This window comes from Podarcis pityusensis (assembly GCF_964106645.2).
Source record: "Podarcis pityusensis genome assembly, chromosome: 14".
NCBI classification, from domain to species: domain Eukaryota; kingdom Metazoa; phylum Chordata; class Lepidosauria; order Squamata; family Lacertidae; genus Podarcis; species Podarcis pityusensis.
Window position 1 is genome coordinate 17,422,663 of NC_138039.1, and position 13,683 is coordinate 17,436,345.

The 13,683-nt window shown below is 40.6% G+C and overlaps 1 protein-coding gene across 8 annotated transcripts in view; it reads right to left on the minus strand.

The window, feature by feature from the left end:
- Nucleotides 1-13,683, minus strand: part of LOC308463499 (ankyrin repeat and fibronectin type-III domain-containing protein 1-like) — a 366,925-nt gene that overhangs the window by 129,238 nt on the left and 224,004 nt on the right. For all 8 annotated transcript variants that reach the window (XM_080981922.1, XM_080981924.1, XM_080981921.1 and 5 more), the window contains one exon: nucleotides 11,620-11,660. In XM_080981922.1, coding sequence (XP_080838048.1) covers nucleotides 11,620-11,660 — 41 coding nt within the window. The remainder of the gene's footprint in view (nucleotides 1-11,619; nucleotides 11,661-13,683) is intronic.

Genomic DNA, 13,683 nt, shown 5'->3' on the forward strand with positions numbered 1-13,683 from the left:
AATATGCAGTTTACAAAATATATACTGGAGTTCCCCCCAAAATTGTGGCTCTTTTTTCAAATAGGAAAAAAGAGAGATACTAGCAGGTGGGGGGGAAACAACTAGAAGAAGAAATGACAGAGGGCAGGGACAAAAAGTGATGGGAGGAGTAATGACAAGCTGTGAATGGTACCAAAATTTGATCTTAAGGGCTGAAAAACTAGCAACCCACACCAGGTTTCCAAGCCTTTTGGTAGCTGTTGGTTCCTGTTTTCCAAGTGGCCTAAAAACTAGATGTAAAGTTGAAATATGAACAGATTCTCTGTAGCCAAACTCTGCAATGGATTCCAAGTTCTTCCGTGCACAATGAATGTATAGACACAAAGACTGTACAGATCTTTGAGAGTAGTTATCTCATGGCCAAGATCAGATAACAATGCCTACTAAGGAGCAACATGCTGCCAGAAAAGGCATTTTTTTTCTGAACTGGTTCACACCTCTAAGAGGCGTGGTGTGCATTTCAATTACGGTACTTTAAAGTACTAAACTTTTTTTTTTTAATATTCTCACAATGGTTAATTAAAATGAATGGTACCTTTTCAACAAATGGTAGCAAAAAAATTCCTTATACCATCAATACACAAAATGAATTGTATCTGCTTAAACCTGAAAGTTCTTTTGTCCTTTGAAAATAAATCCTCTATGGTCAAATCATGAAAATTAGATAGATTATACCAATACCAGAAAGATTTTAATTTCCTTTTTTTTTTTAAGCTTAGGACTCAGGAGTTACAGGATGGTAAACCAGTGGTGACCTCTCCTGGAGAGGAATAGTCTGGCAACCATGATCCATGCTCTTGAAACATCCTTTATGACTGCTGCAATGCATTTTATGTGGTGCTGGCCTTGAAGACAGAAGCTGCAACTAGTTCAAAAAACAGCAGAGAGGTGCTGGGTAAAGCTTTAAAGGCCTTCATGGCATGGGATCCAGAAAACTTGAAGATTGTTTTCTTCCATACGAACAATTGGTTTTAATTTATTTTTGCTTGGTTTTGGTTTTAACTGCATAGTATAAACCAGGATAGACATTTTGAAGGGTTACTTATGTGTATTTTAAATTACCTAAGGATACCTATGAAGCTGGTCTCTTGTAACAGGCACAGTGAGAAAGACATCAAAATCTCTCTGTCTCTCCTCTACAGCCTCCCTTCTTCAAAAAGTATCCAGACGGCAAGAGAAAAGCCTTTCAGACTAGCCCTCTGTGCATCTTTAACAATGATGTGGCATAGTTATATTTTGTACTGTGGAAGTGGTGCGATGTCACAGGATTAAGCCTAAGATCAAGGGCAGGGATCATTAGCAGAAAAGTTCTTCCAAGGACCAGAGATAAAAACACAGTCCAGGGTGAGACAAGGTCAGGAGCCAGGGTTAATCAGTAGTGTGAAAGCAAAGCATCTCACATGAAAAACTAGGTTGATAATTAAAGAATCTGTCAGAGAACTGGTGCAAGAGGAGTGAGGAGCAATATGCACTATAGGATAAGCAGGCTGTGCAGAAAAGCAAAGGGTAGCAGGAATACAGAAAACACAGTTTTTTATCCTGCTCTTCATTTGGAAGACTCAAAACATCAAATATCAAACACATTTGAAAAGCAGCAGCACCAGTAATCATAGAACACAACAAAAAACACCAGGCAAAATGAAAGTGAGGCTGCGTACACACCAGTCATTTAAAACACACCCACCTCACCACCACAGTAATCCTGGGAACTGTAGCTTGCCTTAATAGAGCTACAATTCTCAGCACCCCTAACAACTGCAGTCCCCAGGATTCTTTGAGCAGAGAAATGTGCTTTTAAATGTATGGTGTGTATGCAGTCAGAAATGAACACCAAGAAACCTGGGCGAATAGAAACAACTTCACTAGGGTAGTAAAAGAACAAATGAAGTCATACCAAAACAGACCTCCCCAGAGAAAGCATTCCTTGGTTGGGACACCACTAGCAAGAAGGTCCTTTCCCAAACCACCCACCTCATTAGACAAGGTAGAGCAACAGAGAAAGGTATCTGAAAAGGACCTTGATTCCTGGGGCTGGCTGATGAGGCCTTTCAAGAAGCAGTGTCTGAACAGATTAACTAATCTACCGCTTAGGCAAAGGAGTAGGATGTCATGAAAATATTTATGACTAGTTACAGTGAACAAGCTGTGCCAATCAGGATCTATTGATCTGGGCAATTTGCAGTAGATGAGTAAGAGTGTCTGATTTCAACTGTTAAACAATAAAACCATTGTTTCCAAAGGCTGCAATTTTCTTGCACGCTTACTTGCCTAATCCATAGCATATTTTCAAGCAGCTCAAGTTCAAGCCTCAGTGTTCCCTAACTGTAAAATTGATCTTATGCTTAAGAGTGCTGACACAACTGCTTCAAGAAAACGCTAATGGCAAAAAGGAGTGCTAGGCCCTGGTGGGCTGCCCCCTTACCCGCTTGTGATTAGCCAAGCGGATAGCCAGCCAATCAGGATTAAAAAACAAACAAACACAACAATAACAACTTCACTTCTCACTTCCCACTGTGGTCCCCTAGCCTCGTGCTATGGTCCCCCACTTACCCATTTTTCACCCGTGGCCCTCTTAGAATATCCTGGGGGGCCCCAAGGGGCCATATGGCCCCACGTTGGGAAACACTGATCTTTAGTATCTCAGATGCAAATTTGTACTTATGCAGGCGAGTTACTTTTCAGGGTTCAATATGTAATTGGCTATATCCTCCAACTACTATCTTGGATCTGGTTCTGCACCCCAACCACATGCTGAGCAGTGATTTTGCATCAACTCTGGCAGGTTGACATCAAGCTGCTAATAAAAGAAGATGATTCTGCAAGCCTGGTCTGTCCAGACCTGTTCTAGAGCATTCACACAGCAGTTTATTCAACAGTTATTCCCTGTTTATTTCCACACTGTATCTGAAATTTCGCACAGTGTAAAAAGTCGCTTCTGGAAAATTTATGGAATACAATGCATGTTGAGCACTCATTTCTGTGCTATCTGATTCGAGAAAGAAATCTGTTAACTCCCCCCCCCCCCAGCTCACGCACTCATGCCCTGCCTGCCTCTGGTGACCTGAAAGTTGAGATGGGGGTTGGTGGGTAGGTGGCTGGGTAGCTCCTGGTGCTGCGGGGTCTCTCAGCACTCTCCCTGCTATTCTTGGAAGTTGCTGGAGATGGTTTTTTTCCCCTTCACACCAATAAATCATGTTGCTGCCTGTTAGTGGGGCGGTGAGGGCAATGGCTAGCAGAAGGACTCTCAGATCCTGCCCAAGTAAAAAAAAATGTCACAAGCGAGTGAGAGATCAAGGAATGGATGGGCAGGCAGGCAGAGATGTGATGCACCCACCACGCAACAGCTCTGGCCAGAAAGAAGAAAGCCAAGGAGAGCAAGTGAGTGGGGGCGGCGAGACACACAGAACAGCTGTGCAAGCTGCTTTGCCCCACTCCCCATCTCTCGCCTGCTTTTTTCATGCTGTTTTGGTGACATTTCCTGGTTCAGATCAGTTAATTTATTTATTTCGTGGTGACATGAGTAAATGTGGTCACGCATGAGTGGAATGTCGGGGGGGGGGGCTGTATTGACAAAATGAAGAGTCTCTGTTAAATGAAATCATAGCTACTCTATTCCAGAACCATTTTCCTACCCAGAGGCCACTTCCAGTCTCATGTGATTCACGTATGCACAACCCACTTAAAGTGATAGTATCCTCATATCTTTCCCTTCTACCAAAAAAACCACAACAACCAACGGAACCTATCAATCAAGAGTTCTCTATTAGCCTCTGGGCTGGCTTCCTCGGTTTTGTAGATCTATGAGGTATAGGTAGCATTTCAGCTTCTGCTTTCCTTTGGTCACTTCTGTCCATGTCAACTGCATGATGGCTTTGATCACCATCAAGATCTTTTGATTTTGCTGTGTCTGCAGCCAATTCTGTTCTTTGCTCCTGTTTAGGAATCAGTTGAAGATCTCTTCTGTTTCTCTGATATGTTTGTTCTTCTTCTGTCATCACCTCATAAGACTGAGGAGATATTTCTTGAGTGGCCACATTTTCCCACTATACATATGTACAATTTACATCAACTTTGTGCCTCAACTCTATGTCTAAGTAACCAGGCAACTTGTTTCTTACCTTTCTCCCAAACAAAGCTGAGCAGGACAGAGTCAAACTTTCAAAGGTGCCATTCTGTAATTCAGCATGGCCAAGTAAGGATCTGTGTTTGAATTCTCTCATTTTTTAAGCATTCTTTTGATGATCTTGACACCATTTTTCACCAGCCCATTACACTGTGGGTATCTAGGACCTGAAGTAATGTGCCTGAAACCATACTGTTGTGCAAATGCTTTGAAGTCATAGCAATCAAATTGAGGTGCACTATCAGACATGACTATGACTTAGGTATCTTGAAAAAACAGATTTAAGATGGAAAATGATATGCTGGGCAATGTTTTTCCATATCCTAATTAATATTTGGCCAATATAGAACACTGGGAGCAAGCCAATTGCATTTTCCATGTCTAGATGTCCACCATGCACCCATTTCAGCATCTCTTCCTTTAGAGAGCTGGGAACCACCAATTTGGCACCTTTGAACAGAATTCCATCCAGTACATACAACTCTGCTTCAAAATGGTTATAAAGACTTGGTATGTGTTTTCCACATCTATCAGAATTGATTGCTTGTATTAATTTTCTCAAAATAATATCATGAGCTGTGGCCCTGGCTATTATGAACCACATCTGGTCAGAGACTGGGACATTTTATTTAGGCAAATTTACATGTACTACTCCAGAATCAGAATTTGCTTCAACCTCAGTCCCATTATAAGTTCTGGACAAAGTATACATAATTACTAAGTGTTTACCAGGACTATATTCCAATTGCAAATCATGTAATTGTAATTCAAAAAACAGTCTCTGCAGCCTAGAGGCATTGAAAATGCACAGGCATTGTGACTGTACATTCCATTTTTGAAGTGTGTGTTCTGTTCAAGTGCTGGTTAAATTGATCATATAATATTCAGCACAAAGACCAGCTGAGCACAATCTGAAAACTGCTACCAGTTTTCTGCCTCATTCTGAGTTAGAGCAAGAGAAATGAGGATCAAAACCCCTAATGCATGAGTGGATTTATCATTCAGAAATGTTGCTTTTTTCAGATACAAGAAAGTTGTAGATCACAGAGGTGAACAGAAGCTGAATGGGAGTAAGAGATGGAAATTAACTGAGGAGATCTATTGCGACCTAGGACAAAGACTACTGAACAAATAAAATATAAATGGTTGGGTACTGGGAAAGGAATTTACATGACAGATGGATACACCTGGGAAATTTAATTTTCTCAGTTTTCCATTTCTGCATCATTTTGCAATTTTTTAAAAAGGGTCCACACAAAAATTCATTAGGGTTCCTGTGCATTTTACCCCTAATGTATGCATTTTTGCCTAATATATACATTTTGCAAGTATTATATATCTTAAAATAGTGTATTTTTGTATGTTATTTTCACCAATATAGGCATTTTTGTGTGCATTATCAGAAAATGTGAATTAGTTAGGTTCACATTAAAATGAGAACCAAATAAATTGTTTCCTATTCCTTATTGAAATTAGAGTGGTTTAAAAGCTCAGGAGAATTCTAGTCCTGTTTTTTATTCTCCCCAGAACTGGGCAGCAGATTTTTATCAGAAAAAATTACAAAATGTACTAGATATTGTAATTCTTGCACACAGGTTTAAGGAACACTTGTACATGCAAATCTGCCACACAGTGGTACCTCAGGTTACAGGCGCTTCAGGTTACAGACTCTGCTAACCCAGAAATAGTACCTCAGGTTGAGAACTTTGCTTCAGGATGAGAACAGAAATGATGCTCTGGCGGCGCGGCGGCAGCAGGAGGCCCCATTAGCTAAAGTGGTGCTTCAGGTTAAGAACAGTTTCAGGTTAAGAACGGACCTCCAAAACAAATTAAGTTCTTAACCCGAGGTAGCACTGTATATCATACTGCAGCATGGGGTGATTTAATAACCATGGCCAGCCAGCAAATGTTCTAAATTCAAACAGGCCTTGCAAATTTTGACAAAACTGCCAGAAATTTTGTGAGTGATGCTTGGCCCCAGCTCTGCTATTTTCAAATTGCAGCAATAGCAGGTGTAACTTCCTGCAGGGAAAATGAATGCAAAATTCTTTTTGAAGTATTTTGTGAGAGGTAATATCCCATTTGTTAAGCTCACGCGGCAGTATTGTTTACTTCATATAATACTATAGTTTTTTTTGTTAATGTTGATAATCCACCCCACCTAGAACATTCCCCCTTACAGTACATGATTATACATAGTGCGGGTATTATTCTCAGTAAGATATGATGTCAAAAACTTATTTGTGTAGAGTCATCATTTCAAACTAAGGGGACTGCCTTGCAAAAATGTCCAACCCTCCTCAGGCAAACTGTCCATATATTTTACTCTCAGCCTCCTGTTCCTTATCCAGTTGCTGATCCTTCAGTTTGGGCAAGTCATTGTCCAGTCCCTATGGACCATAACCTACTTATTTTTTAATTTAATTTCTATACCACTTAATTTATTAAAATATATCTATAAGCATTGTACAAAAAACTGAAACAGCAACAGAAAACGTTACAAAAATGCACAGTTTCATACAAAAATGTTGCATTAACACAAAGTTACTAATATATATATAAATCAATATCATTTCATTTTTCTTCTGACATACCCTCTCAGCCTCTGGGTTCTCACCCAAGGTCCAACAAACTCTCAGCTCACCCACAAGTCTCACAGCGAGATGTGTTCCTGGAAACAGCAGGCATAACCCTAGGTTCTCACTCTAGACTTGCTTTCTATAGGCAGACACAAGGTGGATGATACCTTCACCGGCTACCCACAGCTGTGTCCCATTAAGCTGAACTCTCTACACCCAGTTCCAGGTACAGCAGGTTTGTTGAGTTTCCCAGGGTGTCCAAGGGGTGGGACTAGGGTCCTCCCTCCACTCACAGCTCTTTCTTCACCCTCTGTCCTCTCCTCCTCCTTCAGCTGTTTTTTCTCTCAGACCTTCCTGCAGCCATATAGGTTTACAATTTTTGTGCACTCATCCTACCTCTATCCAAGCAGAAAAACAAAGAAAACTACTGTCTGGCACCCCTAGACTAAGGATCACTGATCATTTTGCCCTTTGGGTTCTGCTGCACTTTCCCTATTCATAAGGCAATATTTTCCATCACTTAGAGTCACATGGCTTCACTATTGGAAAACTCCAAAGACAATACCTTTGCATATTTCCCTGTACTAAACAGAGAGTAGATGTGAACAGATGTGGCCAATTCTAAACACCAAGCACAATATCCTTACTTTAGCTTAGTATGGACTAAAGAACACATCCATTATTTGAAGGAGGACTTCACTATTTTTCAGTCACTGCAGATAAAGTGTGAGCATCACACCCATTACATCTATTTGATTGATCACTTTAAGAATGAAGTTATGATAGCACTGTCTGCATTAATTTTGGTGATGGTTGTCAGACTTGACATAGGGATGCACACTTCCCTGCCCAGCCTCTTTTGTAGACATCAATGCAATTCCTCATCACACAACCCCTGACCCCCTTTCTACGTTTTAATTCTTGGGTTTTTTATCACATACAAATGGTTTTCAGCCATGGCTTACAAGGAATTCATGTTGGGGGTATAAGGAATCCACTGGAGTACACCAAGGTCTTTCTGCTAGCCATGCATTCTTTCATTTTGTTTCATTTTGTTCACCTTCAACTGCTCATTAACTAGCAGTGACCAGTCATTAACCACCACCACCAATGACCCCTGACTCAAAGAGAGGCCAAGACCTGAATGGCCAAGGAGAATGACTTCTCTGTTGTTGCTCTTCAGGGTGGTCCCTTTAGGATGGGTAGAAGGCAGCATGGCAGGAAAAAGTTCACCTTATGGTTTGATAAACCAGCATTCAAGTCTCCCTCTCTATGCCAGTGCAGCAAATAATTATTAATAATAATAATAATAATGAATTGTCCTAGCCACTTATGGCAATGATCATCTTGGCCAAGCAGGTTTTAAAAAGTGGGTTGAAATGGGACTAAAATTTCAGAAGAGGCCATGTTTGTTACAAGCTATGGCAGGGGACAAATGTGTTTCTATAGCAATCAAAGCAGTAAAAAGTATCCCAATGTAATCTCAATCCATTCAAAGCTATAGAACACGAGACAGAGAGAGAGAGAGAGAGAGAGAGAGAGAGAGAGAGAGAGAGAAACAAGTAAATAAATTGAGCTTGATTAAACTAACAATTTTTGAGATAGGAACCAAACTCTAGGCAGAGATATGGCCTTGTCTTGAAAATACAATATGATAGAACAATAATAATGATATTATTTAAATTAATAGTTTGCTATGACTCAAGGGTTCAAGGGCAGACTAAAGACAATGCTCCAAGTTAAGTTTGAGCATCATAATTGTAGACATGGCTCAAAAGTTTCAAAATCGGTCTTTGTGCAGTGATCTTGATCATCTCTTCTAGTGCCTAATAGAGTGACATGAATACATTGAACAAACTGTCTCTCCTATACTGTTGGACAGCTCAAATCCTAATACTGCAAAACTAATTCCCATACAGTGTCATTTAAAGCAACAATTTAACTGATGATTAAGGTTTGAGGCAGCCTTGGATATGGCAGGTATGCAGAAAATCCAGGCAGGTTTAACTCAGCTGTCAGTAATAAAAATGTAGGGTTAAGCTTCCAAGTGTTAGAGCCCCTTCTCAAAATGTCTCAGTCTGATTTTATCACTCTGAACAGAAGCAAAAGATTGTGGAGGAAGTTTTTATTATTTCAACTGCCTGTTGAGCAAGTGACACCCTTGTCATGCTCCCCATTAGGAGATGGCCAGGGAGAAAGGGCAGGAGAAATTGCCAGCTGTCACCAGGGACAGCTTTTGCTTTTCTAAATGAAATATTCAACACAGAAGGTATGAAATATGAGACACAGCAGCTTACTTAATTTGCTGACACCCAAGGCTAACCATGCATGCTGTGCTAGACACAGATTGACCTGTTAACTCCTTTGTCCACTGCCTGGCTCAAAGGCTAGGTTTCCTGAACACCTCTAAGTATCTCTCCCTACTTAAGCAACATGTTGTTGACAACCAGTTTATTGAAACATACATAAGCTTTCAGCTGCCCATTGTCTAACCTGGAAAATACTTTGCAAGCTGAGGAGGAAAACAAAAATAATGCACTGGGCTTTAAAGAAGACAATGCTATCTTGCCTCTTAACAATTCTACAGTTCAAGGAACAGTACAATCTATGCAACCAAGGTTTGCCCTTCACTAGGACATTCACTTCCAGGGACAGCATAACTACATATAACCTTAAATGTAAATAAAAACCGTTTGGGTTCATAGATTTGTGGTACAGCACAGATGAGAGAGGATACAGTTAAATGGCAGAACTGCTCTTTACCCCACTCCTGAGGCCAAGATAGAAAGAACTACCACTGGCAAACTTTGACTGCACAGTGGGAACATAAGGTTATTGTGTCAATTTTGCCACCAAGCATTATTTATTTGTTATTGCTTTTAAAGAAAAGAAAAGGGAATACCAGAAATAAGAGGTGACAGAAAATGTGGATATAGTAGTCTGTGTTGAATGTTGCAGGATGAGACTAACGGTGGGTCCAGTATATGAAAAGGTTGAACACTATTGCCATATACGTCTTTACAGATGTCGGATGAAGATCTGCCTATAGGATAGCTGCAGGTAGCAAAGTCTTGCTAAGTAGGTAGGTATCTAAGCTTGACTTACTGGGATGTGCAGGTCTCCTAGTTATAGAAAAGACCCAGTTCTGCCAAGAGCAGAACCATTCTAAATAAGCACATCATTAGGATCAGCATTTATTGTACATCTTTAAAATCCCAATGTCATAGTGATGCTACATGACTCAGCAAAAATGCCAAGACTGACTAATGTAGTTCACATCATTCAAGAGAGTGTACCTTAACCTCCTGATGGAACCATGCTGCCAGCGGCATAGGAAGGGGAGCAGTTGTGAAAACTACCAGGTGCTGGAAGCTCTCATTCCCTTTCCCTGAACTAGCAATTAAAAAATGCCCCGAAGCAAGTAGACTAATAGTTCTAAATTTAAAAAATCCAAATGCTGATTTAGAAGCCTATTCTTATGTAGGTGGCATTTTTCAACATCATGATAATGGCTAGTTAGCAAGATTATTCTGAGGGGTAGGGAGAACCAAACTCAGGTGTACCTGCACTTCTTGCCTCACACCAAGTGCACACTTATGCCACAGGTGCCTGTGTGGCATTGTCAAAGGACAATATGCCCTATTTTCACATTTCTCTGCTACATGTTTACATTTCCCATGTGACAAAGGAAGACCCAGAACAAAGAGTACCGAACAAAAAAGTAGATAAGAATATGGATAGTTGGGAACCTCTTGTCATACACATTTGCTTATTCTCCTCCACATATATAAGAAATTGACTGTACAACAATATAAACATTAGTTCTATGCATTTAAATATAGTTGTTGTTATTTAAAGATTTAAAAAATATGCCACAAAATTAATTTCCATGTGATTTGGGGCAGCAAATGGATAACAGGCATATCCAGCAAAAGATGCTCAAGTGGAAACATTAAAAATCCAGATTCATTTGTAATATTTTAGGAACATACTGTTACATTTACATCTGTATTCTGCCCTATATCCAAAATGTCAAGCAAACATTGTGTTTAAAACCAGACAGAAAAAACAAATCTTAAAGGGCAGTGAATTAAAATAATGCCGCTAAAGGACTCTAACAACTTCCTTCTCTATTACCAAGTATCAAAAAGGAATGTGATACTTTCCACCAGAAAATACTGTAATGAATGACCACAGGAAAGAAGCTTCATAGCTGTGGGCCAATCTCTCTTAACAGAACTCTTCTGGTTAAATATCACACGACACCACAAATGCAAGGCAAGAAAGTCGTGCCCTGCACATGCAGAAGGAACTGGGAGCTGACACAAGAGCAGTCTTGAACAATCAGAACACTGAACAATTGTTCTGAAGAATCCTTGTTGGTGGTGATATGTTGTAACGGTCCACAGCAATTACCAAAGCTTGGGATATTTTTTTTTAGTGCTGGGTACTGAATTATGGCTGCTCAGGTTGGCTAAACTAAAAACAAACCTGTTCAGACAGCAGCTACATGAAGATGGCATCCCTGTGGCATCCCTGATTACAACAACCACCTTGTGTCATTTATGGTAAGGTTATCACGTTACTATCATGTCCACTGTGATAGATTCTAGTTGGCTCTCCTTCCTCTAACCCAGAGGTACCTAACTTGTGTCCCTCCAGATGCTGTTGGAATAGTCAACTGGCAGGGACTCTGAGAGTTGTGACTTAACAACTGGATAGCCACAGGTTAGCCATCCCTGCTCTAACATATCAGAGACAAACAATGCAGAAGAAAAACAGATTTTGCTTATACTATTAAGATTGCAATTATTAACACATTTAAATTTAAAAATTTAAATCCCATTGAAACCACACACAGAAGAATATAAAACTTACTTTGATGGATACAAGTCCTTCTTGTCTGCTGATCCAAGGCTCTGGAAGACATAAAAGGATTCAGTTAAGTCCTACTTTCTCCCCAGGTTCATGGAACACACAAAGCAAAGCATTACACAGTATTGTTGGGGCTGGTAGCTGTTAAGCTTTTATCATTGGTTCTTTGATTCACTTGTGTCACAAATAAATGAGTGCTACTTCATGGAAGTATAATGAGACATTAGGGTGCTCTCATATGAGGAATTTTTCAAGTGCCTATGGTTGAATCAGCATATCTGACATATGCAAAGCATGAGGAGAATGTGCCAATACCTGTGGCCTTATAACTGCAAGTCCGAGTTGTTGACTAGAGACTAGCAGGATCAGCATGAGATAAAAAAAATGGTAAGCATGCAAGGGGAAGGGGTGTAGCTGAGGGGAAGAGCATATATTTGCATGCAAGGAGCTTCATTACCTGGTATTATCAGTGTAAAGAGATTTTAAGAAACTGTTGCTAGGAAAATAGTTGTCTGAAACCCTCTACTAGTCAGCAGAACCATTACTAGTCAACAGACATACACTACACCAGACAGAACCAATGATCGTATTCAGTATAAGGCTTGAATAATTTCATGATTTATGCATTTGATTCAGTACTACTTATCACCTCTTCTTTGAGCTTCTTCCACTGGATTTAGTGCTACAGTGTGAATCTAGCCATAAGGAAAGCTCCCTTCTTCACAAGTCACAAGTCTTAGTTATTCCTAACTATTCCTAGACCTACTACAAGTCCAGTCTTGTTTTGGTGCTACCAGCAAAGTCAAGCCTCCTATTTCAGTTAGGAAATTCAGCTTGCATAATTGCCAGTACCTCAACTGCACCTATCCTATAGGAAATGGGGTACCAAAATCCATGCCAAGCAAGCCACCTTGTTCACTCCAAATGTTTCTTAATGCACTGAAAGGGAAGGCTGAGTGGAGAGACAGGAGGAAATCTTGAAAATGCTACAACCATAAAAGCAAACATGGCTGCCAAGCGCAAACTATACTGAATCACTAGCTAAATTAATGCACGTTCTTCAAGCATTAAAAACTGTCAGAGACCTCAGACATGAGCAACCCAGTATGCCTGCAAGGTTGGGAGAAATTCCCATGAGGTAATCTACCCAAAGTGAAACTCATCCATCATATTTTTCCAGGCTGACATCACAATGCCCAAGAAACCTAAGTCTTTGATAGAACCTTCAACTGCCAATCAAAGAATATATATATTTCTAAATGCAAACCCCAATTGGGAGTCCAAAAAGAGAACATGACAGGTTGAATTCCTTGGAGGCCTGGCAATTTGCATACACATTAACCATTCATTTGCAAAGAAGTAACAGTTCACTGTGGACTCAGCAAGCTGTTACTCCCAGTTTGAGTTATGAGGATGTACTAGGTGTAGACACACATCTGTTCACTTCCTTTTTGTGCACAACAAGCAGAGATAGCAAAATCACAGCAATTTAAGTTTGAAAGAATGTGCCTGGGTACCTGTGATATATAAAAGGTTTATATTCTTTATCTTTGACAACCTGTGTCAGTCACAAGAGACAGCTGATTTGTGGTGCACAGAGTCATACATCTTTAACCTCTACCTACAAATGAAACCGGGGGGACGCGGGTGGCACTGTGGTCTAAACCACTGAGCCTAGGGCTTGCTGATCGGAAGGTCGGTGGTTCGAATCCCAGCGACGGGGTGAGCTCCTGTTGTTCGGTCCCAGCTCCTGCCCACCTAGCAGTTCGAAAGCAAGTCAAGTGCAAGTAGATAAATAGGTAAACAGCATTTCCGTGCGCTGCTCTGATTCACCAGAAGTGGCTTAGTCATGCTGGCCACATGACCCGGAAGCTGTCTGCGGACAAACACTGGCTCCCTCAGCCACTAAAGCGAGATGAGCGCCGCAACCCCAGAGTCGTCCGCGACTGGACTTAACAGTCAGGGGTCCCTTTACCTTTACAAATGAAACCAGGGAGCAACTGCTCCCAATGAAGTTTTATTATGCTTATTAGGTGAGGAGAGGTCATGATGCCACTGGAGGCTAAG